General features: G+C 46.8%; 4 protein-coding genes and 1 pseudogene across 13 annotated transcripts in view; 3 read left to right on the forward strand and 2 right to left on the reverse strand.

The window, feature by feature from the left end:
- Positions 1-723: 723 nt before the first annotated feature.
- NDUFS3 (NADH:ubiquinone oxidoreductase core subunit S3) lies at positions 724-5,515 on the reverse strand. Its single transcript, XM_054586970.1, has 7 exons — positions 5,396-5,515; positions 5,233-5,298; positions 4,032-4,129; positions 3,679-3,828; positions 2,651-2,776; positions 2,397-2,516; positions 724-967 (listed from the first exon to the last, which is right to left on the reverse strand). The coding sequence occupies exons 1-7, from the start codon at positions 5,451-5,453 to the stop codon at positions 800-802; spliced, it is 786 nt and encodes a 261-aa protein (XP_054442945.1). The 5' UTR covers positions 5,454-5,515; the 3' UTR covers positions 724-799.
- Positions 5,516-5,547: 32 nt separating this feature from the next.
- KBTBD4 (kelch repeat and BTB domain containing 4) lies at positions 5,548-10,044 on the forward strand. Of its 3 annotated transcripts, none has more exons than XM_054586966.1 (4): positions 5,548-5,619; positions 6,526-7,143; positions 7,757-7,863; positions 8,326-10,044. In XM_054586966.1, the coding sequence occupies exons 1-4, from the start codon at positions 5,601-5,603 to the stop codon at positions 9,184-9,186; spliced, it is 1,605 nt and encodes a 534-aa protein (XP_054442941.1). In that variant the 5' UTR covers positions 5,548-5,600; the 3' UTR covers positions 9,187-10,044. The 3 variants fall into 3 exon arrangements, with proteins under 3 accessions (XP_054442941.1, XP_054442942.1, XP_054442943.1); XM_054586967.1 differs by having other exon boundaries at positions 5,587-5,724; XM_054586968.1 differs by lacking the exon at positions 5,548-5,619 and adding an exon at positions 5,633-5,724 and having other exon boundaries at positions 6,530-7,143.
- A 22-nt stretch (positions 10,045-10,066) lies between these two features.
- Positions 10,067-14,643, reverse strand: PTPMT1 (protein tyrosine phosphatase mitochondrial 1). The gene is made up of 4 exons (XM_054586969.1): positions 14,227-14,643; positions 14,045-14,125; positions 11,836-12,027; positions 10,067-10,619 (listed from the first exon to the last, which is right to left on the reverse strand). Exons 1-4 carry the CDS (start codon positions 14,620-14,622, stop codon positions 10,461-10,463), a joined length of 828 nt encoding a protein of 275 aa, XP_054442944.1. The 5' UTR covers positions 14,623-14,643; the 3' UTR covers positions 10,067-10,460.
- Positions 14,644-21,606: 6,963 nt separating this feature from the next.
- LOC129081509 (40S ribosomal protein S3a-like) lies at positions 21,607-22,633 on the forward strand (annotated as a pseudogene).
- A 1,656-nt stretch (positions 22,634-24,289) lies between these two features.
- CELF1 (CUGBP Elav-like family member 1) overlaps positions 24,290-27,993 on the forward strand; it is a 69,507-nt gene continuing 65,803 nt past the window's right edge. For 5 of the 8 annotated variants that reach the window (XM_054586973.1, XM_054586979.1, XM_054586982.1 and 2 more), the window contains exons 1-2: positions 24,290-24,435; positions 27,426-27,500. The gene's annotated coding sequence lies outside the window, so the exon portion shown is untranslated. The remainder of the gene's footprint in view (positions 24,436-27,425; positions 27,501-27,993) is intronic. The other 3 variants (XM_054586977.1, XM_054586983.1, XM_054586981.1) reach the window with 1 other exon arrangement.

The raw sequence follows: 27,993 nt of genomic DNA on the forward strand, positions 1-27,993 counted from the left end.
GGGAGCCCCTCGGCAGCCAGAAGCATCAGCTGCAAAGCCCAGTCCTCCAAAGGCCTGGCAGACGGACTGGGCAGCCCATGGACAGGCAGGGCCGAGCGCTTCCACCTCAGGCACTCGGCCAGGCCGGCGGGGCCCACCCAGGCCAGCTGGGGTGGGGAGTGCTGTCTCTCTGGAAGACAGATCTGCAGCGCCAGGATTTCTTTGGTCCCTGCCCTGGGACAGCCTTTGCTTGTTTACAACATCCTTGGCTCAGGCTAGAGTCCAGGAAGATTCCCTTGGTCCCAACATGATGGGCTGTCAGGTTGCAGGAAGCAGGATGCAGAGTTCAAGACTCAAAAATGAGCTGTGGTTCTGCCTGGCTCTGGCTGCTGACTCGTGGAAGGAACCCTTGGATGTCTGGATGGACGGAGGGTGGGCAGGGTTACCCTGGACCCACAGGCTACCACAAGGGGCTTTCCACAGCAGTTGTTGAGGCCCTTCCAGTTCTCAGGAGGCCATACCACACCCATCCTGAGCCCTGTACACTATGGGAACTTTTGATTTCAGCTCCAGAATTCCTTTCTCAGAAATGCATGCAGGCTGCAGGTCACCCTGTCTGCACCTGCACTATTTAGTCCCATTCAAACAGACTCTGGTTGGTAGTCTCTCTGAGGGAAAGGCCCCTGCCTGCACCTTCCCTCTTCCGACTCAGCGCTTGGTGAGGATAAGCACACAGGCAGTGGCGACTCTCAGTAGGATTTTATTTACACAGACAATAATAGATAAGATGCTTTCTAGGATCCATATGCTGTCCCTGGAGCTACTTGGCTTCGGGTTTCTTGTCTCCGGATTCAAGCTTGAGACTCTCAGGGGGCTGGCGATAGGCAGGGAAAGCCTCCCATGGGCTATTCAGGTCAAACTTGCGAAACTCCTGGGCCAACTCCACTGGCTCCGCTACCACCCGCTTCACCTCATCGTCATAGCGTAACTGCAGAAGAAAAAGGCAGGTTTGTGGGTGAAGGCAGGCCTCTCACAGTAAGCAGCCCTCTTTCCCACGGCCGTGGGTGACTCCTCCAGCCCCTCTACTTCTCTGCTCTGGACCCCTGTTCTAGCCTGTCTCCAGTCTCCACCCACAGCTGTTACTCTGGGCCACAGTCCACAATGGCTTCTGCCTCACGCCCTGACCACCATATCCTCGTGCGCTCTTATTTCCTTTTTCCAGCAGGACTGATTGTGCTCCGCCATCCACAGCCTTTATAAGGTAATACGCAGGTTAGGGAGCAAGTCAGGGCCTGAAGAGAGTACACCTAAATTGGCAGGCACTCATGTTCAGGTCCTGTGGCCTGGCCTTGGCATTAGATGCAAGGCAGTAAATTCTGGCATGGTTTTCCTTTTTTAACTTTTTTTTTTAATTGATTTTTTGAGAGAGAGATGAAGGGGCGGGGCGAGAGAGAAACATCAATTTGGTGTTCTACCTATTTATGCATTCACTGGTTGAGTCTTGTATGTGTCCTGACTGGGGCTTGAACCCGCAACCTTGGGGTATTAGGACAATGCTCTAACCAGCTGAGCTACTTGGCCAGGGCTATGGCTTTTCTTGTTATTGGAGGATCAGCTGGATAAGGTAAAAATAAACAGGTGCTGGTGTGAAGAGGCAATGCAGATTAGGGGGCCAGTCGGGGTGACAGAAAGGGGGAAGAGAGGGAAGGGACCCCGGCCAGCAGTAGCGTGAGAAGGAAATGGGACCATGCAAAATACTAAGAAAACAGGAGCATTTGGACACTAAAGAGAAGGGTTGGACTGCCACTTTATCAGTATTTCTAGAGTTAGTTTGCTGCAAAATCACCTTTGTCTATGTATACGATAGGCCATTCTTCCTGCTAGTAAACAACCGGCTGCACAACACAGGTAGCAGAATAAAACACTGACATTCTTCACAAGGCCCTTATAGACCCATGTTACCAGTCCTGCCTCTGGCCATTCTCAAGACTGAAATGTTGGCTCCCTGCCAGCTCCCTTCTCAGTGATCCAGGGCACGACAAAATGAATGCTGCACTTTCAGATCTTGGGGACAGACTACGTGCGTCCTTAAGGCTGCCCAGGTCACTACGATGATCGCTACAATAATGGCTAACGTCAACTGAACATTTCAAATATACCAGGCTTTACACATACATCATTTCACTCACTGCAAATCTCAATTGGTTAAGTACTATCGTTCCCATTTTGAAGATGCAAAACTTGTGTCATAAAGAAATTAAGTAACTTGCCCCAGATTTCAGAAGTGGATGTAGGATTTGAATCCAGAACCTACACTGTCAAACCACCACAATCCATGTTTCCTGCCACACCCGGGACCCCGAAGGATCCCTGTCAGTCCCTCCCTGAGTCTGCTACCACTGTTCCAAGGCTCCTACCTCAACGTAGCCCGACAGGGGGAAGTCTTTCCGGAAAGGGTGTCCCTCAAAGCCATAGTCTGTCAGGATTCTTCTTAGGTCAGGGTGGTTAGCAAAGAAGACTCCAAACATGTCCCAGATCTAGAAAAAAAGAGGCCTTCAGGCAACCAGTCCATCATGGCCAACACCGGGGTGAGGGGCTAGGCCGCACAGTCGTTTCACCCAGTTCTGCACCTCTGGCCCAAAGGCAGTGTCCACCATGTCCAGGAACTCACCTCCCTCTCATACCAGTTGGCTGCCTTATACACAGAGACAGTGGACTCGATGGGTGTCAGCTCATCCGTGTAGGTCTTCACTCGGATCCGGGAGTTGAAGCGCAGAGAGAGCAGGTTGTAAACAATCTAGGGAAAACAGAGGGAATGGAGGACCAAGACGGCCACAGGCTGAAGGGTTTGAGGCGGAAGTCCCTGAGGGGGAACATCAATGATGAGGACATGAGCTGAATTAGGGTTCCGCCTGATGAACCTGACTTCGGTCCTAAAGCTCAAAACCTCAAGATACTCCAAAGGCCTAAGCCACGGTGGTATGTCGCTCAGCAGGTATGTTGTCACGCTCGTCTTTGTTCATGCTGTTCCCTTGTCTGGGATGTCTCCGGAACCCACCTGCCCCAACCCCAGTCCTCAATGGGTTAATTCGTAGTGTTCCGGGCATCCTCTAAGACTCAGCACATTCTCTCTCCCTTCAAAGAAGCCTCCCAGACAGGGCTAAGTGGCCCGCCTGCATTCTTACAGCATGTCTCTTATGTCCCATGTGTTACATGTTATTACAGAAAGCTGTTTGTGTGTCCTCCGCCCTCACTAGAGTGTGGGGGACTCCTGGAGGCCAGTTATTAGGTGTTATTTCTCTCTCTATCCCAGAATCTGGCAAACAGTATATGATCAATAATATCAATAGCTAAACCTTTAGAGAGACCGTGTGCTAGTAATCTACCTATACTATCCTATTTAGTCCTCACAAACACCCTAAGGTAGGGACAATTTTATACTAATTCTGCACATAAGAAAACTGAAACTCAAAAAGATGAAACAAAATGCTTGAAGTCACACGGCCTGTAGGTGGCGGAGCCATGATTCAAACTTGAGGTATCCCTGATTCTGAGGCCCCAGTTTAACTCTTTGCTGAACTGTTTGACGCAAATTGAAACCAAGAAGGCTATGGTTCCTATTGGTAAGCGTCACCCTCCAAGTGTTCTGTCCCCTTTCCTTCCTTCATGCCATAAACCTTCTCAAATCACCTGACTGACCTCAAAACGGTTCTGCCGGGTCGGGATGTCCACTGCTGTCAAGTCAGCCAAGGATTTGAACTGTGCATTGGTGTGATCCCTGAGGAAAGTCAGCACTGGAATGACTCCATCGGGATGGATACAGATCTCTAACTCGTTGAAGCAGGATACCTGCAGACAGCAACAGGAGAGGAGCGACAATAAAGAGCTACCAAGGGAGCAGCTAACTTCATCTGATCTTCCTGATCTACGGCAGAGAAAGAAGCCCAAGTTGGGATGGAGGAATCTGTGGTTTCTTTCATGTGCCCACTTCCACATGACCTGAGAATACAGTTCTTTCTTGACCCCGACCAAACAACAGTAGTGAATATTACCTGAGCTTGTTGGACATACTTAGGCAGGATTTCAGCCACATACTCTCCAAAAGCTGAGAGCTGTTTGTGGACCTCATCATTCCGTGGTCTGACAGTGGCTAGAAGGGGAAGGCATACTTCATAAAGGAATGGCAAAGGCAGCAGCCAGCCCTGCATCCAGTCTGGGCTTATAAGGGGCTCCCTATAGAACTTTGAGAAGGGTGAAGGTGGAGGGTTCATCTTCCAGGAAATGGGAGGTGATGAAAATTTAGGGGGAATTTCAACTACACAGCAAAGGCTGTCATTACTGAAGTTGGGGTGTTTGCCTCTTCCCAAAACTACTCCACGGTCCTTCCTTCACAATGCCTGCATTTCTGCTAAAGCAGCATGTGTCTCAGCTCGCTTCCCAGATTAGGGGCTCTTTAAGGGTGGGAATCGTAACATTCTCTTCTGTGCATGTCCTTAGCCCTTAGCTCATAGCTCATAGCAAGCTCTCAGTGTAAGAACTTCGGGGCTTAAGAGCCCTCGCGGATTACCTAGTTGAAACCTTATTTATTTAAACTAATAAAAGAAGAAACTAAGGCCTAAAAAGGGAAAAATGCTACGTCTCCTGACTCCCAGTTGACTAGGTCGACTGTAACATATTTCTACACACGGATTCATGCAACCCTAAATCACTGAGCACCTGCACATCATCCACAGCAGGGTAACGGTTACGTGTTTTCTGTCTCTGGCAGCAGGCCCGTTTGCTCTGTCACTCATTAATGGTGTAACCCTGAGCAAGTTATTTCTCTGGACTGTTTCCTGATCCACAGTATGAAAAGTAATACTATCGACTTAATAAGATTGTTGTGAGGACTAAATAAGGTCATTCACAAAAACACTTCGTGGTTGCCAGACACACAACAGGCACTTAATTAATGTGAGCTACTCTTACAACCGGCTATTGGGCTCTGAGGCTCCAATGTTATGTTTCCTGCTCTCAAACAGCTGACAGTTTAATCAAACAAAAAAAGAATCATAGAAATGGACAAGGGCAGATCAGGGCCATAACAGAGAGGTCCAAGGGCACAAGGAGGGTGAGGACCACTGCAGTCAAATCTCCAAGGACAGATCTGCCAGGACGCAGGGAAGTGCGTCCCAGAGCAAGGGCAAACATGACGAACAGAATGAGGGGAACCCGCCTGCAGTAGGGAGAACGGCCGGGCCCTCACATACTCACGGCGCGCGTCGGCTGCAGCGCTTTCCCTCCTCACTGGCAGCAACAGCGCCGCAGGTCGCCCGACCACTGCACAGGGAGACAAAAGGCAAAGGAGCGCAGGGTGAGCGCAGAGGTTGCACCGCTGCTTCCTGCCCCGGGCCTCATTCAGTTATTCCCCGCTCACCTCTGGGCATGGCCGCGGCTCCCACGAACCCCCGCCATAAGGCCCTAGCTGCCGCCATGTTGCCGGGATGCAGACCAAACACCGGCGTCCAGACCCACAGGACACGGAGCCCCAAGGGCACGGACCGGAAGCGGAAGTGTTCCTTATATCTTCTTCCGGGCGGCCGCGAGGCCGGAAGCAGAGGTTCCGGGTTCTGGGCTTCGGAATGAAAGGAGGGAACGCAGGTGAGAAAACGAAGCAAGCAGGTGGGCAAACCGTGAGGTGAACCTGGCCCTAGCTTGGTGTGGCAGAGGCTGGAGAGAAGGCGAGGACGCTAAAGAACCGGACGGGTGAGAGGAGGGGAAGGGGCTGGGGTTCTGGGTCCTACATGTAACACCCCTCCCCCGCTCCCTCAGCTAAGCTTTTGACAAGGGCTGGCGGGACTGCCTGCCCTGGCGGGACTGGGGAGCGGTCTCCCTGGCGACCGTTTCCCAGGCGACTCCTGGTGAAGCGGCGACGGGCCGCCTCGTGCCCATCAACAACTGGGTTCTGTCTCGAGTTCTGGGACGGAGCTTTGGAGAGTCATTAGGGCGAGCGGGGAGGTGCCGGGAAGCTCAGAAAAGAGCAAATGTGGGGCTGACAGATGTCCCAGCCAAGCCTCCTATTGGAAGATCTGGTCTCCATGCGGGCGGGGAAGTGCTGGAGGGGGTCGGGGGTGGGCTCTACCTAAACACAAGGACTTGGAGGTCCTTTTTATTTGTTTCTGCTCTCCAGAGCCTCACTAGTTTTATACCCAACAGTTAATTCTCTATTTGGTTTGCAAGACTCTGCCAGACTTAATATCATGGGCTTCCTCCACTACCTGCTTTCATCCGTTGACCAAAAATACCCAACCTTTGGTTACATCACAGAAAGGAACATTCCATGTTTTCTTAGGGAAACACCCAGAGTAAGAAATTTTGATTTTTTTAGGGATGGGGTGCCACTGCAGGAGAATGAACCCAGTTGTGGTTGTAGGGGTCATCAGAGATGTTAGGGGTGGAGCCAGGACTAAAGCCAATCTAGACCCACATTGCTCTCAATTGCCGCGTTCCATCCATAGACTGTGGCTGTGGATTCCCCAAGTTACTGAGGGTGGTGTTGCTTTCCAGACAGTTGGCAGAGAGAGAAGTTTGCTACCATGGAATCACCGGAAGAGCCTGGAGCGTCAATGGATGAGAACTACTTTGTGAACTACACTTTCAAAGATCGGTCACACTCAGGTCGGGTGGCTCAGGGCATCATGAAACTGTGTCTGGAGGAAGAGCTCTTTGCCGACGTCACCATTTCAGTGGAAGGCCGGGAGTTTCAGCTGCACCGGCTGGTCCTCTCAGCTCAGAGCTGCTTCTTCCGGTCCATGTTCACTTCCAACCTGAAGGAGGCCCACAACCGAGTGATTGTGTTGCAGGATGTCAGCGAGTCTGTTTTCCAGCTCCTGGTTGATTATATCTACCATGGGACTGTGAAACTTCGAGCTGATGAGCTGCAGGAAATTTATGAGGTGTCAGACATGTATCAGCTGACATCGCTCTTTGAGGAATGTTCTCGGTTTTTGGCCCGCACAGTGCAGGTGGGGAACTGCCTTCAGGTGATGTGGTTGGCAGATCGGCACAGTGATCCTGAGCTCTACACTGCTGCCAAGCACTGTGCCAAGGCCCATCTGGCCCAGCTGCAGGGCACAGAGGAATTTCTCCACTTGCCCCACCATCTACTCACTGATATCATCTCCGGTAAGTTGAGGGAGAGGGCATATCGTACTCAGCTACTTAGATCTCATGCTCAGTAGATATTCAGTTTCAGGAGAAAGGAACCCTCAGGCTTCCTGGTGTTGGTTTACAGTATTGTTGGTGGGAATTTCCATACCTTCTGAGAGAAATTGAGTTGAAATTTAGTACAGCTGCTGTCAGAGACAGAGTCCCTTTCTGAGGAAGGCTCCAGGAAGATAAAAGCAGCAGCACTTACCCACAGAAGGTAGTGAGGAAATATCTGCATTTATACTCTAATCTCACCTGTGCTTGTCACCCTGCACTCTGCATGAAACTGTTACCTAAGTAAATTTATAATGGATGAGTCAAGATACCTAAAAAACTTTCTGCGGGATGGGCCAAGTGTAGGTGACGGTCCTGACCCTGCAAGCGAGCGCTGCAGCCCAGTAGATTGCTTTCATAGCAAACGGGAGCATACCAAACGATCGTTTCGATGAAAGAAATGACAACTTTAGATTGATTTCTCGTATACATACCCGTATGTACGTGCTGGTAGTCTTAAGTGGTTCGCAGCTTTAAAGCCCTTGGCTGCAGACCTCCCTTTCACTGACCGTGCCTTTCCTCTCGCTCCCAACAGATGGAGTTCCATGTTCCCAGAACCCAACAGAGGCAATAGAAGCCTGGATCAACTTTAATAAAGAGGAAAGAGAAGCTTTTGCAGAGTCACTCAGGAGTAGCTTGAAGGTAAGGCAGATTTCTTTAGTGTTGGGACACTATAGTAGCCATGCATTACACTCAACAACTGGACTGGCCTTTGGTGGCTGGTGAATAGGTCATCCCTGGCTCGAAGCAGATAGGAGCCAGGGAAGAGGATGTGGGTATGTGAGCTCAAAAGCCACCTGAGCCTGAAAGCTCCTTGAGAGAACTCCTTCCGTTACTGCATTAACAGTCCTAAGGACCTTTTGTCCGGATCGCCCTCTCATGGTAGTTTTGTAACGCTGAAAGCGTGAGTGCAACAGAGGCCCTGCCTCAGCACAAAGCGCCTGAAAGAAGTGACTGGAGAGTCAGGGTGACACACAGAAACTGGAAGGGAGTTGGTTAGAGCAAAATGCAAGTGTGTGGTCCAGGACCTTAAGCCGATGCGTCTCAGCTGAGCCTTAGCATAGAACTGTTAGATATCATTTATAAATTTAATTTTTCCAATAGGAAATTGGGGAGAATGTGCACATTTATCTGATCGGGAAAGAGTCATCTCGTACTCACTCGTTGGCCGTGTCCTTGCACTGTGCGGAAGATGACTCCATCAGTGTAAGTGGCCAAAACAGCTTGTGCCACCAGATCACTGCAGCCTGCAAGCATGGTGGAGACTTGTACGTGGTGGGAGGGTCCATCCCACGGCGCATGTGGAAGTGTAACAATGCCACTGTGGACTGGGAGTGGTGTGCACCCTTGCCCCGGGACCGGCTCCAGCACACCCTGGTGTCTGTGCCCGGGAAAGATGCCATATATTCCCTGGGTGGCAAGACACTGCAGGATACCCTCTCCAACGCAGTTATCTACTACCGGGTAGGTGATAACGTCTGGACAGAGACCACACAGCTAGAGGTGGCTGTGTCAGGGGCCGCTGGAGCCAACCTCAACGGGATCATCTACTTACTAGGGGGGGAGGAAAATGACCTGGACTTCTTTACCAAACCTTCCCGGCTCATCCAGTGCTTTGACACAGAGACAGACAAATGCCACGTGAAGCCCTACGTGCTGCCCTTCGCAGGCCGCATGCACGCAGCTGTGCATAAGGATCTGGTGTTCATCGTGGCGGAAGGGGACTCCCTGGTGTGCTACAACCCCCTGCTAGACAGCTTTACCCGGCTCTGCCTTCCTGAGGCCTGGAGCTCTGCCCCCTCCCTCTGGAAGATCGCCAGCTGTAATGGGAGCATTTATGTTTTTCGGGACCGATATAAAAAGGGAGATGCCAACACCTACAAGCTTGACCCTGCCACTTCAACAATAACCGTCACCAGAGGCATTAAGGTGCTGCTTACTAACTTACAGTTTGTGTTGGCCTGAGGCTGTGGCGGGAAGAGCAGCTGACTTTTGTCCTCCCCTTTTCCCAGCACCTACCCATCCAAACTTAGAAGTCCCCAAGCTCCCAGCTGAGAGTACTGTTCTTCTTTGGCCCATGTTCAAAAGGCTGCGCTCAGCCCTTCCCTGAACCCGTAGGGGTGGCCCTTTGGGGGCTTCCTAGACTGCTGTTGCTCCGCTGGCTGCTTGAGCTCTCTATGCAGGCCGGCCTGTCCTTCGCCATCCTGGTAATCCTGTGCCTCACCACAGACTGCTTAGAGCAAGCCTCTTCCCAGAGGTCGGCACAGCCTCCCCTTCACCTGATTAATGTTCAATAGAAGCACCCTGCTCCCTGATCCCAGGACAAAAGGAAAGATGCCCAGTCTTCCTTTTTTCTACAGCCTGCAAAATGGCTACTTGGTAATTTTTTCACAGAGAATTAGGTGTTAAGAGTTTTCCTTTGGGCTTTGGTTGGGAGAATGAACAAAGCTGAAGGTGTCCTTCACCAGCAAGAGTCAACTCTAGAATTCTGGACATTCTCTATTGTTTTCTCAGCTATCTGTCAGGAAATATACACTCTGGTTTGATTTTTGGCTTACTCTAAGGAATAAGCCAGAAAAAAGTAAAGGACTATTTCCGATTAATAGCAGAAACATTTTTGAAATTCAAATATATAAGGTCTCTACTCTTATAAAAGCTCTAAGCCCAGCCAAGAGCTAGGAACTATTCATACAAATAAAAGTTTTGAAGGGCTATGTGTGTCTGTTTTGAATTCTGAAGGGGTGACTCTCCAAGGGAAGCTAATTATATGCGCACACATTTCTAAGTCAGCCGCGGTCCAGACTGAATCCCGTATTTCCCATTTTACACGCAGGATCACTGCTCCAAAAGAGGCCAATGAATTGAGGGTCTGGCCAGAGCTGAATATTTCTCCTCTTTTCCTAGTGATAAATGTCTTTGAGTTATAGTTCTAATATCATTAAATACAACATTAGGTGCACGGTAGGTTTCTTTGACCCTGTTCCAAAAAATAAGACACCTCATCCCTTCCCCGTATCCCCAGGCCCTGTGAAGAGAAGCCATGTTAAATCTTTCCAGCCGAACAACAGAACTCTGAAACCAGCGTTCAGGAAAATGAAACCAAGACAAAGGGGGCACAATCACCCATTATTCAGCGCACTTCTATTAACTTCGCCTGGGCTTGAGCCCCATTGGTCCTGTTAAACCTTTTCATTCTGTTGCCAGCAGGGCTGTCTCGAGTTCTTTCTAATCCACACACTTCATGTCTGTGATGTCGGCTGCGTCTCGTTCTTTGCTGCCCCTGCAGTAATCTCCTTGTGGAACTCTTTGAGAATTTCCACCTGGCCAGGTCTGATGTGGATGTGTGACCGGATCTTGGTGATGGCTCCCACCGCCTCCTCTGGGCTCCAGCTGTACACCTGAAGCACACGGTCGAGAAATCAGCAGAGAAAGAAGCTGGTGGATGGTGTCCTTCACTTGATGACAGGTGCTAACGGGCTCCCAGAATTTCATTTTTTAAAAAACTCCATGGCGGTGGGGGGCGGGGATGTTAAAAACCATGTTCCATATATTGTAAGTGGGACAGCACTTCAGTGCCCTCAGTTAACCTGCCCCTAGTTACTGTGTGACAGGTGGGGGACACAAGCCAGTCTTTCTACCTAATTCTTGCTCGGCCAAACCCTAGCAAAAGGAGGCTGAACATGGGAAGCTTAGATCCTGATTCAAGCCTGCCGAGGCCTACCAGCTGTCCTCCCTGAGCAGGACCCCTGGGTACAAGTTTCCTGGAAAGGAGATGTTTTTACGGAACTTGTTCCCATGGCTAGAAAAACAGCACTTTTATAATCTGACTGGGAGAGTTATCTTTGTGTCCTAAGGAAACGTACTGGTTTAGAACTCAACAGAACCAAGAAAATACGGATTTCTAGCCTGTTGGTTCAATTGTCACTTGGCCCCAAATATCCTACAGAGACCCTGTTTCTAGCCAACAGTCCTAATGACCAAAGCCTTAGTATTGCTCAGTCGTACACCCGCCAGTGCACAGTAACACAGACAAGGACGGGCTGGTTCTCTTTACATTTCCTTTTTCCTTAAACTACCCACATGACTTCATAAGTGCTCTGCAGGGGCCAGACAGGTAACAAAAACGAGCCAGATAAAAGTTACTGGCTTCTAAATATTTTTCAAAAATGTCCCACCTGCTGATAATAAGAAATTGACAGGCAAAATTCCACTGGATCCTGTTTCTAGAACCTAACGTCCAGAACTATACTCTGAAATACTTGAAGAAATCTGAGTACTATAAACCTATAAGCAATCAGCACTATTTACAGTACTAGACTTCCTGACGTGCTATTTTTAATAAGTGTTTCTAGCCTTTAGCTGGTGTTAATATCCTTTGCAACTCTTAATTTGAGGAAAGAGCATCAGAGAAAGAAGCCATTTTTGCTCTGGTTACAGAGCTGGCAGGTGGCAAAACCACACATCAGCCTAACTATAAATCTCAGGTGCCTTCCACCTCCCAACAGCCTGAAACCAGTGACATGGCTCCTTCCAGCAAGACCCACTGGTAGACTATGCTACTGAAGTTCTGGAAATCTGCTGTAAATGGGACCAGTGCAGAAAGACCTTTCCTACCTGAATCAGATACGCCGCCACCATTGTGGCACTTCTGGAACGCCCAGCCTTACAATGCACGTAGACACTCTGGCCCAGTGACTGGTACTTGAGAGCAAATTGGACTCCTTTCCGGAGGTTAGCCAAGGTTGGGATTCCAGTCATGTCTATGGTGCTGAGTCGCAGCTGCTCAACTCCCACTTTCCTCCACTCCTGAAACCAGGTCCACCAGCATAAAAAGAGTGAAAAAAGCCAAGCATTAGTAGTATGAAGATGGGCTCCCAAGAGGCAGCAAAGCAACCAGGAAGCCTCAGGGTTTCCTCAGGGTTCAATGTGAATGTACTGTTTACTGTTTTCTAAACAAGAAACTTCTTATAGAAATATTTTTTTCTTTGTGTGTGAGTGTTTTAGAAATAGTTTTTAAAGGGCTGATCTACGTGGTTAGTCTTTCATCAAACAATAGCTATGCTGCTGAGTTAGAATTATGTCCAAGATTTTAAATTTTCTTAAAGTGCCCTTTGGGTATTTGCAATTTTAGTTGCAAAACATTAGCTGTATAAAATTCATCTACAGAAGTTGTGCGGCTATGTTTTTGCATAATCTCGGAGCCTGTGCAGGGACCTAGCCATGGGGTTGGACTACTGTATTTTGCAAGAGCTTTCTATTGGTACATAAGTCTCTCTCTTTTTTTTTTTTTAACCACTTTTTTCTTGAGCATGTACATGGTAGAAAATAGTTATTTTAAAATTAAAACAATGCACCTACCTTTGCTATGGCATATTATCATTTTGCAAAGAAGAAAAGAATCAGAACCAGGAGAAAAAAGGTCTCTGGTGAACAGGGAAACTTTTTTTTTTTTTAAGACTTCAGATAGGCTCCAGCTACTCATTATTAATCTCTTTAGCCAGAACCAGAGCCTTGAGGACTTTGAATGAAGGTCAATAGTGCTCATGAAATGAAATGAACAAACAGCAGTTTTGCAGCATGAGGCTTATGCTTCAGCCACACCAGAAAAACCCAGGGAACTTGCTAAATATTCAGATTCCTGGGATCCATCCTAAAGTTTTGAGTCAGGATCTCTGGGGCTTGTAACCTAGGAATCTGACATTTGAACAAGACTACCAGATCATTCTTAGACACATTACAATGTGAGAACCCCACTGCGTGCCTTCGAGATTTCTTTTCCAGGCTAATGGGATAGTATAGCGCAGTCGTACAAATGTCATTGCCATACATCCAAGACACCAAGCACCTTTTTGTGACTCCTCTTGCTCCACAGCACTGACCACACTAAGGAACATCTACCATTCTAGCTAACAGCTCCTGAGGTTTGGTGGCAAGGTACTTTGGGAAATCCAAGGAACTGTTATCTATTCCTTAAAAATGTATGCCATCACTAATCAAAATATTTAAAATGAGTCATAAATAATTTTAAGGTTTCAAAAAAAATACAGGTTGAAATTACAGCATCTTCATCAGGCCAACAAGAAAGGTAATTACAACAGTAAACAAGAAAGGTAATTGTGTAATGCTAATAGATGCCAAACACTATATAAAGATAGGAGAACATCTTTATTTAAAGATAGGGCAATGTCTAATAACCACTGTGGAGAGTTCCACAAACAGGCATTCACATTTAATGAAAATTATGTTTTAGGGCTGAACTTTATGACAGTATTTTGGAATTCCACTATGTCTTTAACATATGAATAAAAATTCCCTCAAATCAAGAGCCAAATGAACCTAATGCAGTTTTTCGGTGGGCTGCTTTTACGATAAATTTACTATGGGGGTCTGGGGAGAGGGTAGCTTTTCTTCAGAGTTTACAGGCCTTCATCTTGAAAGCCTACGGCAGCGGCAGCGCCTAATCCACACTTAGTGCTCAATGTTGAATGAATGAAATTCAGCAAGCCAAAGAAAAGTTGCCTTTCAGATTTAGTTACTGATTCTTAATTACCGAAATAAAGACTACATTTGTGCACAAAGCCGTAATCAGACTTTGTCAACTCTACTTTCAAACACCTTTCACTACAGTTCCTGTTTCACGATTAGTTTCTACCTTCGGCCGCAGCCATTTAAGTTTCGAGTACTGGACCCTCCTCTTGAGGAGGCAAAAGAGCCTGGGACACTAGTGGCCGGATCATGGTCCCCCGCAGCGCCCCTCTCCCAGGCTCCCCCCGGCGCTCCGGGGCCGGGCCCCCGGCCCCGGCCCCGGCCCCAGGGCCCTCACCTTGGCGGAGTTGCACAGGAATCTGGTTTCATACTCCTCGTTCATGGTGATCACCCCGCGCACGTTCTCGTCCTCTACCAGCTGCCGAGGTAAAGAGGGGGCTCAGAACGGGCAGCCGAGGCCCGGGCGGCGCTCGCCCGGCTCCCAGGCCCGGCGCGGCCCGGCCTCCCGGCCCGGCTCACCCGGCGCGTCATGCTCCGCAGCGGCAGCGCGCCCAGCAGCACCGTGCGGTCGATGCGGTGGTACCAGTCGCGGCGCCCCGGGCCCGGCATCTTCCCGCGGAACAGCGTGTACAGCAATGTCGGGTAGAAGAGCACCCGGGCCAGGCCGGCCTCCAGCAACGTGCCGGACGCCATCCGGCCCCACGCGGCCTGGCGCAGCAGCGACCCGTCCACCGCCGGGCTCGCGGTCGGCGGCCGCCCGGAGAGCCGGGAGGACGACGAGGACGCGGGCCGCGAGTCGCCCGAAGCCTCTTGCGGAGGCGACGCGGTCAGCGCGGGCCCCTCGAGTGCCAAGACCTCTGGCCTGGCCCCCAGGGAGTCCGCCTTGGACCCCGGGGATCCCGGGACCCGCTGCATGGGCCTGGAGGCGGGGCCGCCGGCCTCGGGGGAGGGACCAAAGGTTCCTGGGCGGGGAACTAGGGCCCCGGCCCAGGGAGGGCGCGTCCTGGCCCCGGAGCCCTGTAACTACACCGCGTGTCAAACTGTGACCCATGCCTGTGGCCGGTGAGCCTCCCCTCAAGGGAGGAGGCTGTGACCCCAAGTGAAGGGGGCTCTTTCCCCTGCGTGTGGAACTGTGACCCGGGCAGAGGGAGGCGGGGCCCTGGCCAATGACCTGTGGGCCTGTGACGCTCCCAAACCTCGGTCAGACGGAGAGGGCTCTGACCCCAGGTGAGGGTGTGACAGCGCCCAAGCCGAAGATGAGACCGGAAGAGCCTCTATAGTAGGGGTAGCCCCGAAAGGTCGAGTAGAAGAGGCTTTGAGCTTTTAAGCAGAGGACTGTCTTGGTGGAGATGGCCAGATCCTGGGCAAATAGGCAACCTGGGTTGACAAGTACCTTCTCACCTCCCCTCGCCCCAACCTCATCTGCCTAAAGTTATGGCTCCCTCCTCCTGACCCAATTGCATATTATGGAAAAAATGTAATATCTATAATATATAATGAAAATACATTAATACATCATTAAGAAAAATACTATGCCCTGACTAGTATAGCTCAGTTGGTTGGATATCCTCCCACAAAATAAATATTTTTTTAAAAAGAAAAGGAAAAAAGGAAAGAAAAATATGATACGCTTAAATATAAAACCCACAACCTACGAAGTGGTAAGAGGAACAGCTGTAATGCTGGTTATTTACATTTAAATAGTTGTCTGAGATGTGGGTCTGGTACTTTATTTATTTTTAAAGATTTTATTTTTAGAGAGAGGGCAAGGGAGGGAGAAAGAGGGGGCAAGAAACATCAATACGTGAGGGAAACATTGATAGGGTGCCTCTGTTACGCACCCCATCAGTGGGCCAAACACACAACTCAGGTAATGTGCCCTGACCAGAATCCGAAGGGGTGAACTTTTGGTTTCTAGGACACTGCCCAACCTACTGAGTCACACTGGCTGAGGCTATTGTTTCTTTTTTAATTTACTTGAGAGAGAGAGAGAGAGGGAGACATTGACTTGTTGTTCCACTTATTTCTGCATTCATTGGTTGATTCTTGTATGTGCCCTGACTGGGGATGGAACAGCGACCTTGGTGTATGGAGATGATGCTGTAGCCAACAGTGCTACCCTACCAGGGCTAATGCTTCTTTTCAAAACAAATTAACCCTTTATTCTATTTTTGATACATTTAAAATATATATTTTTTAATAAAAGTTGACTAATCCTATTATTTACCGTTGTGTGACTTTTTCTCACTCAACAACATAAGTATTATGCCATGTCAGCATAGATAGATACGTATTTACTTTATCCTTTTCAGAGAGTTACACAGTATTCCAACATGTGGCTCTCAGTTCGATTTTAAAAGTGTTTAAGTGGCCTCTATAGTCCAGACAATATCCCAGCACTTGGAATACACCACTGAGGGTTGCCGCCCTCTTTTCTCTTGCTTTTCCTGTATGAACTGTATTTTGGGATAACCAAATATCCCTAGTTGGTGAGGTAAAGTTCTCTACAGCATACTTCCTGTTAATAAATGTGGGAGAAATAATAAAACTAGAAACTCAGTATTTTGCATTTCAGCTAATAAATGTGGAAGGAATGATAAAACTAGGAACTCAGCATTTTGCAATCCCTTATGAAATTATTGATCCAGTCAATGGTCATAAATGGATAAAAGCATGAGTTGAAACGCTGATAGGAAACTCATGTGGAGGGATTAGGCTGAGGCCACCTAAACTGATTAATCTCCATGTGGAGAAAAGCAGGACAATCTGACGTCATTGGCCTCCAGAAATGATGCTGCCTGATGTTCATAGCACCAACCTCAAAAAAGTTGAAACTGGACTTAACCAGGTCTCGAGAGCTAACTTTTTAAAAAGATTTTGCTTTTTTTATTTTTTGAGAGAGGGGGAGGAAGGGGAGGAAAGAGAGGAAGAGACATATCAATGTGTGAGAGAAGCACTGGCTAGTTGCTTCTGGTGTATCCCCAACAAGGACCTGGCCAGAAACTCAGGTATGTGCCCTGACTGAGAATCAAACCTGCAACCTTTCAGTTTGCAGGCTAATGCTCCATCCACTGAACCACACCAGCCAGGCTAACTTTCATTTACAGGCAATGTAAGTGATAGAGGGATAAGTTAAATGTTATCACGGGGTGGGGTGGGGCCAACAGAAAAATCCAGAATATATAACGTTTTACAGAAAAAACTGACTCTGCCCTGGCCAGGTTACTCAGCTGGTTAGAGCATTGTCCCCACACAACACTGTGGGGTTCAATCCCTGGTTGGGGCACATACAAGAAGCAACCAATGAATGCATAAATAAGTTGAACAACAAATCCATGTTTCTCTCTCCCTCTTCCTCCTCTTCTTCTTCCTCCTCAAATAAAAAAAAAAAAAAGGACTTAGTTGCTTTATTGAGTCAAAGCATGAAAAAAAGAATGGGAGAGAGGGCCCTCCCATTAGAGGCTGCCTCAAATTAGGGAGTCCCAGAGACATGAAAACTTTCCCCAATACCCCTGGAAAACACTGTTCTATTTTCTGTCACTATGATCTTGACTACTAGTCTAGGTACCTCATAGAAGTGGAATGATGTAGTGTATGGCCTTTTGTAACTTATTTCACTCAGCATCGTGTCCTCAATATTTATCCCTGTTGTAGAAGGTGTCAGGATTTCCTTCCTTTTTAAGGCTGAGCATCATACCATTGTATGTATGCGAGGTCTGTCCGGAAAAAGTCCAACCATTGTTATTATAACGAGAATGGTTTGCAGGACATGGATGTAACCTGGCAGCCAAGGAGAGTGGACTGGAATGCACATGTATGAACAATGAAGACTTGGCTGTACTAGTCAGTGGGGGTGGTAGATGCTGATGAGTGAGCATGTGTACTGTGTGGCTGTCACATTCAAAATGACTGAGCAAGCAGAGCAACAAATCTGCATCAAATTTTGCATTAAGCTCGGACATTCCTCCATGGAAACTATTGGGATGATTCAGAAGTCTGGAGCTATGAGCAACTGGTGATTGGCGGCTTCATCACAACAATGTGCCTGCTCATGCATCATGTCTCGTGCAGAGTGTTTTGGTGAACAGCAAACCACCCAGGTGACTCAGCCCCCTTCAGCCCAGATTGGCACCCTGCAACTTCTGTCTTTTTCCAAAACTAAAATCGCCTTTGAAAGGGAAGAGATTTTAGATGGTCAGTGAAATTCAGGAAAATACAATGGGGTAGCTGATGGCGTTTAGGAGAATTGCATGAGGTCCCAAGGTGCCGACTTTGAAGGGGACTGAGGTATCATTGTCCTATGTACAATGTTTCTTATATCTTGTATCTTCCTCAATAAATGTCTCTATTTGTTATATTACATGGCTGTATACCTTCTGGACAGACCTGGTATACCACATTCTGTTTATCCATTCATTCATCAGTGAACACTTGGGTTCTGAAGCCCAACTCTTAATGAGCCTGGGCAAAAAGAGTGATCTACAGCTCACATAACAAACTTTGGAAAGGACAAGTGGGTAAATGGCAACAGGCATCACCAGGGACTCAGATGCTGCCAGGACTTTTTTGTTTCTCACTATTCCTTCCCAAGCTCACCTCTCCCCATATTTGCCTCCTACAAGAGAAAACATCTCTTCCTTTAGTTGTTAACAATGAGGAAGAATTGACCATATACATATATGTATATATATACACATACACATATATTTATATATACATATATACACACATATCTTTTATATACATACATATACACACACATATCTTTTTCTTAAAAACAACAATGGGAATTTTTAAAAAGTATTTATTTACTTTTAGAGAGAGGGAAAGGGAGGGAGAAAGAGAGGGAGAGAAACAGCAATGTGCAAGAGAGACATCGATCAGTTGCCTCACACACTCCCAATCAAAGACCTGGACCACAACCCAGGCATGTGCCCTGACAGGGAATTGAACCAGGGACACTTCGGCTCACAGGCCAGCACTCAATCCACTGAGCCACACCAGCCAGGGCCAAAACTAAGAATTTTGTAATTTGCTTTTTGACATTTAACCATGTATCTTGAGCATCTTCCCATGTCAGTCAATGTGTGTGTGTGTGTATACATATATATACATATAAATTTTTATAACATATATTCCTAATAGGTTTTGATATGCCAACTTTTAAATGTACCATCATTTCTTTAATTATTTCTCTATTAACAAATGTATATGGAACCCAACTAGGTAGCTTCTTTTTTTTTTTTAACCAATAACAAATATAGTCAGTTCCATGAGGTCAGAGACTCTATCTTTATTCATATATATAACTCCATTGTCTGACATAGTTGGCATTCAATTAATATATTTAGCTGAATTAAAAAATGTTGCAGCAAATGCCCTTGAATATACTTCACCCACCTATGTTTCTGAAGGAAACATTTCTAGAAATACAATTGCTTTATTAAAAGATATGACCATATTTTTAAGAGGTTGTGGAGAACTTTTTATAGTTTTGTTGAGTATAATTGATATACACGACACATATTTAAAGTATATATTTTAGCCCTGGCTGGTATGGCTCAGTGGATTGAGTACTGGCCTGCAAAACAAAGAGTCGCTGGTTCGATTCCCAGTCATGGTACTTGCCTGGGTTGTGAGCAAAATCCCCAGTAGGGAGGTGCTCAAGAGGCAACCACACATTGCTGTTTCCCTCACTGTCTCCCTCCCTTCCTCTCTCTAAAGATAAATAAAATCTTAAAAATATATTTGAATATATTGTGACATATATATATACACTTGTGGAACTATCACCACAATGAAGATAATGAAACATAACCATCACCTCCAAAAGTTTCTCAAGTTCTTTTTAACTTCTTCCTCCCACACCTCTATATTCTCATACCACATTCCCTGGCAACCACCCATCCCCTACAGACTAATTTGCATTTTATAGAATTTTATATAAAATGTGGGAATATTTGTAATTTTAACGACAATTGTTAAATTTCCCTCCACTATGGCTATATCTGTATACACTGGGAGTGCCTGTTTCTCACAACTTTATCAACCTTTAAATTTTAATTACTTAATATATCTCCCAATCTGACAGTAAAACAAATTCACATTGTTTTAATTTGAATATCTTTAATTATTTGTGAGCTAAGATCAGACATCTTATGTTTATTGGCCATTCCATTCATACTCTTCCTGTAAATTGCAGGTTCATTTCCTTTGCACATTTGTCTAACAAACTGATTGTTGTTACTCTTTCTGGCCATATGAAGGGCACAAATTCTAAATGTATGGCTTGATAAATTTTATATGTCTGTATGCCCATGTGACCACCATGTAGACTAAGATATAAAATATTTTGATACTGCAGAAAGCTCCTTCATGTCCCCTGCAGTTAGTCAATATCCTCTCCCTGGCAAAGGTTAACCTTTTTCTGATTTTTCTTACTGCTTTTACCTGTTTGCAAACTTCAATTAAATAGACTCATAAAAATATGCTATTTTATTCTGGCTTGTTTTGCTCAATATTATGCCTGCAAGTCATCCATCTTATTATATATATATATGAGATGATGGATGTTAACTGAACTTATTGTGGCAAATATATATATTTTGATTTATATATTTTATAAATCAAATAATACAAACAATATTTACTGAGCACCTATTATGGATCAGGTATTATTCTAGGCCCTGACAAAAAGCAGATATAAATCCATATCCCCAAAGATTCACCTTCTGGTGAGGGAAGACTACAAATTAAGTAAAATACATCAACTGATGGTCAACAGTGCCAATTTAATGCCAACAGAAATCGCCAGTTTGGGGTGTGGTGAAGAAGGAAACTTTACTCAGTTCAGAACAGCTCAACTGTGATACAGGACACCTGTGAAAACAGCACAGCTGTGAGGCAGCCCCGGCTCCCCTCTGACCAGACAACTCTGCTCTACTCCCCTGCTGTGATCTGCTCTGGTCTGCTCTGTTTTGTGCCAGCTTGCTCTTGCCTGTGCAGGCCAGCCAAAAACCTGTAGTTTTCCCTAGAGAGGGAACGTGCACTCTCCTTCATCTTCTTCCTCTTCTTCTTTTTTTTTTTTTTTTTGAAAGTACACTCTTGGAGCCAAAAGGGAGCTGGCTTAGACAAAGGTCCCCACTCCTGTTTCCTGACTGGTCCATCTTCATGTAAATGAGGACTTCAAATAATCAAAGTTTGATTGGTGCAAAAGGCACTGTCCTGATTGGTGAGAATGGATCTGCTCTAATTGGTTGACTAAGATGTTGATGGGGAGGGGCAGATATAGCTGCACAGCTTCTGTTGGATGGGGAAAGCCTCAGTCCTATTGGTTGAAATAGGATGCAGGAACTCAATGAGGGTTGGCTCAGATGGCAGAAATACAGTGCATGCAAGTAGCTCAGCACAGAGGCAGGTAGTTCACTGCAGTCTTGTTCCTACACTGCAGTTTACGTGAGAAGCCCCTGTGTAGAAATGGCTGCTAGACTGTTTTTTGTTTTTGTTTTTGTTTTTTAAAAAGTTGAGCCCAGTTAGCCACCAGGAACCCTTTTTAGTAGCTATCTTCTCTCTTGGGGTCCACAAATATAAAGTACAAAATATACTGTGTTAGGTAGTGATAAGTGCTTTGGATAAAAACAAAACAGGAAAGGGGAATGGGAAGCGTAGGCATATGTGTGAACTTTTCAATAAGGTAACCAGGAAAGGCCTAACTGAGAAGGTGACATTTAAGTCAAGCCCTGAGAAGGTGAGGAAGAAAGCCACATGGATGTATGGATGATTCTATGGTTTAGAAAAGAATGAGATAGGTTCTCTGTTTATAGGTTTCTACAATCTATGGTAGCTGGGAGGCAAATATAAAATTAATTGTGGTGTCTGTTTCGCTCTCTGAGTAGCACCATGGTGGTGAATAAGTACAGATACCTTACGAAAGGTGGCAAAAAGGGAGCCAAAAGAAGTGACTGATCGCTTTTCTAAGCAAGATTAGTATGATGTGAAAACACAAGCTATTTCAATATAAGAAATATTGGAGGAACACTGGACACAAGAAGCAACCAAAATCATATTTGATGCTCTCAAGTGTCATGTTTTGGAAGTGAGCCTAGCTGATTTGCAGAATTAAGATCTTGCATTTAGAAAATTCAAGGTAATTACTGAGAACGTTCAGGGCAAAAACTGCCTGCCTGATTTCCATGGCATGGATTTTACCCATGACAAAATGTGCTCCATGGTCAGAAAATGACAGACCGTAATTGAAGCGCATGTTGATGTCAAAACTACTGGTGGTTACTTTCTTCATCTATTCTGTGTTGGTTTTACCAAAAAAAAAAAAAAAAAAAGCAACAATCAGCCCTGGCTGGCGTGGCTCAGTGGATTGAGTGTCAGCCTGCCGAACCAAGGGGCTGCCGGTGTGATTGCCATCAGGGCACATGCCTGGGTTGCGGGTCAGGTTCCTGGGGGGGGGGGGCACATGAGAGGCAACCACACATGGATGTTTCTCTCCCTCTTTTTCTCCTCCCTTCCCCTCTCTCTAAAAATAAATAAATAAGATCTTAAAAAAAAAAAAAAGCAACAATCAGATTCAAAGACCTCTTTTGCTCAGCATCAACAGGTCTGCCAAATCTGGAAGAGGATTATAGAAGTTATGACTTGAGTAGTACAGACAAATGACTTGAAAGTAGTGGTCAATAAACTGATTCCAGAAAGCATTGGAAAAAAACATAGAAAAGTTTGCCAATCTATTTATCTGCTCCATGATATCTTTGTTAGAAAAGTCAAAATGCTGAAGAAGCCCAAATTTCAATTGGGAAAACTCATGTTGCTTCATGGTGAAAGTTGCAGTTCTGGAAAAGCTACTGGAGATGAAATAGGTGCTAAAGTTGAACAAGCTAATGGATATGAGCTCCCAGTCCAAGGATCTGTTTAAAATTCAGACATTTAGTGCCCTCCTCTCAGGTGTACATCTTTACTTTTCTCTCCTAAACTCTAAGGCTTCTCATGAGACTTGCAACCAGAGGAGCCCTGAACAGCACCAGCCCCGCCCAGGCTGAACCCCTGAACCTGCCTCCTACGCCCCCTTTCTCCGACTCTTCAGTGAACTGATAGCTGCCCTGATTTTGCTCACTTCTTTCCTACATTTCTGGAGAGCCAGAGCAGCCCCACCCCAGCTCGCTCCTGTTGCACCTTCTATCCTAAGCCTTCCCTTGTTTCACTGTACTTTAATAAATGTACTCTCAGAAAAAAATTAGACATTTAATAATGACAAATAAAAAATCCCATTTGTGATAAAAATAAAATAAAATTGTGGTAATGTATATTTTCTACAAGCTATAATGGTCTAGAAAGATAGATGTTTTCAGTAAATTACACATAAAACTATTAATATGATCACATATTGGCATAATAAAGGGATATAAAATGAAAAACTTCGGAGTACAATTAGGGAATATGACATTGTACAACTTAGAGGCTAATTGTTCTCATCTACATGGTACCAGAAAAACTGTGGTTAGTTTTTTTTTCTTCCGTATGGAGAGAAGAGGCGCTTCCAACGCACTGGAAAACCCTTGAGGTCTCTGTTTGGGAGTCCACTTGTTTTTGTGTGGTAAGGTAGGGTATAATCAGTACTTGTGGGTAGAAGAATGTTTGCTCTGAGAAGCCAGATGCTGTTACAGAAAAATGATTTGCAAACCCATGAGTTATTTATTTGTTGCTGGGGCCAAACGCTCCCAGCGCTAAGTTTTATTTGTCTGTATGTATTTCACTGTTCCACAAGGTGTAAACGACGTTGGCCTTTAAAAAAAAAAATTGTACTGTTTGCATTTTACCTAGATTCCAGGATTCCTGAGTCACTCTGAAGGAGGTCTTTAAGGTCCTAATTTGGGTTGTTTAGATAAAAATCCCCCTCCCCCCAGCCCGGGTAAAGTAGTTTAGGTCTGGGCCATGCATGGGTTTCTTAGTAGAACCTCATGCGCTTCCTGGAGCTGCAGGGGTTTTAGCAAGGTTGTGGGTTCACACACCTATTACCCCTTTAGAAATCATTTCCCTCATTCTGAAAGCTTGCAATACATTCACATTTCACATCTCTGCAAAGGAAGAAGGCCCGGATCCTGTTGCTCTTCTGGAGGAGCAGAAGGGAGGGTGTGTCCAACGCTGCCCAAGCACACCATTCCATTCAACTCATTCATTCATTCATTCATCAAATATTTTATTATGCGCATATTCAGTGCCAAGCAGGGGTCCTTGCCCACCAGGTCATCCAGAGCGGTGCAGAGAGCCGAGAACTTCAGGTTCCCAGGAGAGGTCTTCCCATTATTCCCTCCAGCAGAACTCCGAGACAAAGAGATGCGCCCTTGCAGCTCCCGAAGCTGAGGGTTCCCCGCTGCCCGGGGGTTTCGACGCGGTTGCTTCTCCAGTCCCCAGCCCGAGGGGGCGCTGCAGCGCCGGGCGCCAGGCCCGCCCCTGCGCCGCGCCGCGTTCCGCTCCGATCTGCGCTGCGGGCGGCACCGCGGTGGTACGTTCCCCCTTGCCACCTCCCCCTCCTCCTCGGCCCTCCCCGCCGGTGGTAGGTGCCGGAAGTGCCGCCATTTTGGGGTGTTCTGCTCTGGCGGCAGCGGCGGCGGGACGCGGAGGCTCCCCCGGGACTCGGCCTCAGCAGCGAGGCGGCGGCGGCGGCTAAGGAGGCGCAGGCAGCAGTTGAGGCAGCGGCGGGCTCAGGTGCAGCCGCTGGTGAGTGCGGCGGCCGCGGGATAACGGGCCGCTGGTGGGAGGGAGGGAGCGAGGGAGGGAAAAGAGGCAGGAGGGAGGCGCCGCGGGGCGGGTCCGGTCCGGCCGGCCGCGGGCACAGGGCCCTCCGGGCGCGGCCGCCCTTCGTTCCCCGCGCCCCAGGGGCAGGTCTGTGATCTCCTCCCGCGTGTCTGGGTCCTGTGCTCCCCGGGTCCGGCCGCGCTTGTCCGGCGCGTGCCCCCGCGCCCAGGGAGACCCGCCCTCCTCGTGGCCTCTCTCCCTCTCCTCGCGCCCTTTGCCTTCACCCTCCGGACCCAGAAGCCTTCGTTCTCTGCCTAGGGGTAGCTCCGTCTTCTTTTTTTTTCCGGCCTCCGTGCCAGACTCAGGCTGCCTGCCCGGGACATCGCTTCCCCGCTCTTGTCGCCCCACATGTGCTAGGGGCTCTCCCCTGGGGGTGCCCCCGGACCCCTGCTTCTGGAGGGCAGCGCTCCTTCTCGGGAGCCTCGAGAGCCTCGGTTCCTCGCCCCATATCCTCTAGGGCCTTGGCTCGCCCTCCCCCAACATCAGGTGTTCACCCAGTCGTGGCCTAGAAGCAGGGCTGGAATCTCGCACCCGGGGCGCGGAGAGCCTCGCGAAAGGCTTTCTGCTGGGCACTTGGCTTTGCACTGAAAGCCACGGGCGTCCTGGTTATGGTCCTCGGGTCCGGATGTTGTAATTCTGTAAGACTACTGCCCCAGCTTTGAGGAGCTTCCCGGTGGTTCAGGCTCATCCTCCCAGTAGAGAAGGCGGTGAGATTTTGGTTGGAGCCCGTTTTCAGGAAAAATGGGATCTTTCTCTCGGCTGCAGAGTTAATGCTGTACTTTTATTACCTGCGAGTTTAAGGGCTGTGTAACAGTTTTAAGGAGCGTGGCGTGCTGTAACACCTGCACGGGAAGAGGTTACCGATAGCCAGAGACTCTTTGCCGGGAACTTCACCTTTTAAGTCAAAGGCATTGTCCTCGGTTTTCCCTGTGGAATGGGGAGGCTTTTGTCGCATTCCTTCACCTTCTCCACACGTGTTGGGTCGGCTCTTCACAAGTGTGGCGTTTCTTACAGGGCTCTGCCAGCTTTCGGTCTCCTGAAATTCTTGGAGAGGAAGGTGTCCCCACTCAGAGTCGCCCAGGGCTCTTTCTGTTTCAACAGGAGTGGACCCACGTGGAATGTCACAAAGTTGCCATAGCATGCAAAAACTGTTGCTGCACTCACCCCACCTCCTCCGTGCCAGTTTTTATGTTCTTCTAACTTTGTAGTATGTGGTTCCTGATCATGAGTTAGCCATGATTGAATCTGGAACTTTTCAGCTGTTGCTTTAACCAGGAAGTGGATGGTTCCCCCAGTGGTTCTTTCCTTTTGACTGTGGCCACCTGTTTCCATTAAGAATGACTCTTGGCCCAGAGCGGAGGCCTCAAACTTCTCTCCAACCAGTCAGTCTTGCCCACAGCAGGGTTTTTTTCCTGCTATGTACTATCTCTTAGATCGTGTCTGCACAGAAAATCCATTAGCAGGTGGGGCTTTTAGAGATAGAATATCTTTTCCAAACTCTTCACTTTTCAAATGAGGAAACTGAGGTTCCCAGAGGTTAAGTGACTTTGCCCAAGGTTACTAGCAAATGCTCTTAAAACAGCCTCATCACAGATTTTTAAAAAACAGTATCTTGCAAATTGCCCTTCAAGATGCGATGGAATGGAAAGGGCCCTGAGCTTCAAGTTGGAAGGGCTGGATTGTCATCCTTGCCCTGTCAGCTGCTGGCTCCACAGCCTAGACCAAGTGACTGTTCTGAGCCTTAGTTTATTCTCATCTGCAAAATGGAGGAAATAGTGTCAGCCTCCCACATAGCGCTGATCCCATCCGTGCTGTGGCATACCAGGCGGACAGTGAAATTTTGAGTCAGATGGTTGTTTCATATGTAAAATTCCTGTTTCTTTTTATTATTATAGACGTTATTACCTTACTCTTTTTATATGCTATAGAAATGTTTCTTATTTTACCAAAAGAGGCTCATCCAAGTAACAGTTTTGTGATGTGTTTCTAAGATTTAATAATAGGTGATAAGCACAGTTTAACAACCACTCTTCGATGTTGCTCTGTATTTAACAGCTGCAGCATAGGGGAGGGAAGTCGGTGGCTAGCCCAGCACAGGAGCAGAGAAGTTGCTCTTTTAAACATATGCTGAGCTGGAACACAGGAGAGGAAAGGGCATTTTTTGTATGTCTACCCTGTGATTTTTTTAAAAAAATAAAGTTTTGGGCTTTCTGCTAAATGTGGAGGGTGAGTCCTGAATTCCATGCCTTCTCTTGTAACTGCCACTGCAGCTTCTTCAACTTAATTTGACTGCGAGGCTGGACCTAATAAGGAAGTGGGGGGCTGGAGGGTGGCAGTGTGCTGTGCACAGGGAAGGAGAAGAGCTGCCACCTGGAGGCTGGGGGAGTTGGGAGGACTTGGAAACATTAGGGTTCTCTCTGCTCACGACTTCGGGCGCCCCCAACCCATTGCTGTTTCCTCCATCTTTTTTAAAAAACAGCTCTGTTGAGGTTTAATTCACATATAATTCAGTGGGTTTTGATATATTACATAATTTTTCAATTGAAATATATACAACAACACTTGTCACTTTAACCAGTTTTTATATTTGCATTTTTATTTGGTAAAAAGTTATGTAATATAAACTTTATCATCTTAACTATTTTTGTGTATGTGTATAGTTCTGTGGCATTAAGTACATTCACATTGTTGGGAAACGTCTACAGAATTTTATCTTGCAAATCCGAAAGTTTACAATCCAACTAGCAACACAAGGGCGCCAATATTTCCATATCCTTGCCAACATTTATTTTCTGTTTTTTAAGATTTTTTTTAAAGAGTACCTATCCTAATGGGTGTGAGGTGATACATATCTCATTATATGTGTGTTTTTTAAAAAGATTTTATTTATTTATTTATTTATTTATTTTTAGAGAGAGGAGAAGGGAGGGAGAAAGAAAGGGAGAGAAACATTGACCCTCCGACCGGGAACTGAATCTGCAACCTAGGTATGTGCTCTGACCATGAATTAAACTGGCAACCTTTTGCTTTGCGGGATGACGCCCAGCCAAGTGAGCCACACTATTCAGGGCTCATTGTGGTTTTGATACTGCATTTCTCTGTAATGATGTTGAACATCTTTTCGTATGTTTGCTGGCCAGTGTCTTTGCAGAAATGTCTGTTCAAGTCTTTTGCCTATTTTTAAATCATATTGTTTGATTTTTCTGTTAGGTTGCAGTTTCTTATATACTCTGAATTATTAACCCTGTATTAATACATGATTTGCGCATACTTTCTCCTATTCTGTAGGTTGCCTTTCACTGTCATTTAAAAACTTAATATTTTTTAAGTTTGATGTAGCCGCGTTTGTCTGTTTTTGATTTTGTTGCTTGTGCTTTTGGTCTTATATCTAAAAAAAAGCATTGCCAACTCCAAAACCATGAAGCTTTTCTCTTACTGTTTCTTCTAGAAGTTTTATAATTTTAGGTTTTAGGTTTAGGT

The sequence above is a fragment of the Pteronotus mesoamericanus genome, unplaced genomic scaffold (genome assembly GCF_021234165.1).
Source record: "Pteronotus mesoamericanus isolate MK-2021 breed Mesoamerican mustached bat unplaced genomic scaffold, CSHL_Meso_final scaffold_1066, whole genome shotgun sequence".
NCBI lineage: Eukaryota > Metazoa > Chordata > Mammalia > Chiroptera > Mormoopidae > Pteronotus > Pteronotus mesoamericanus.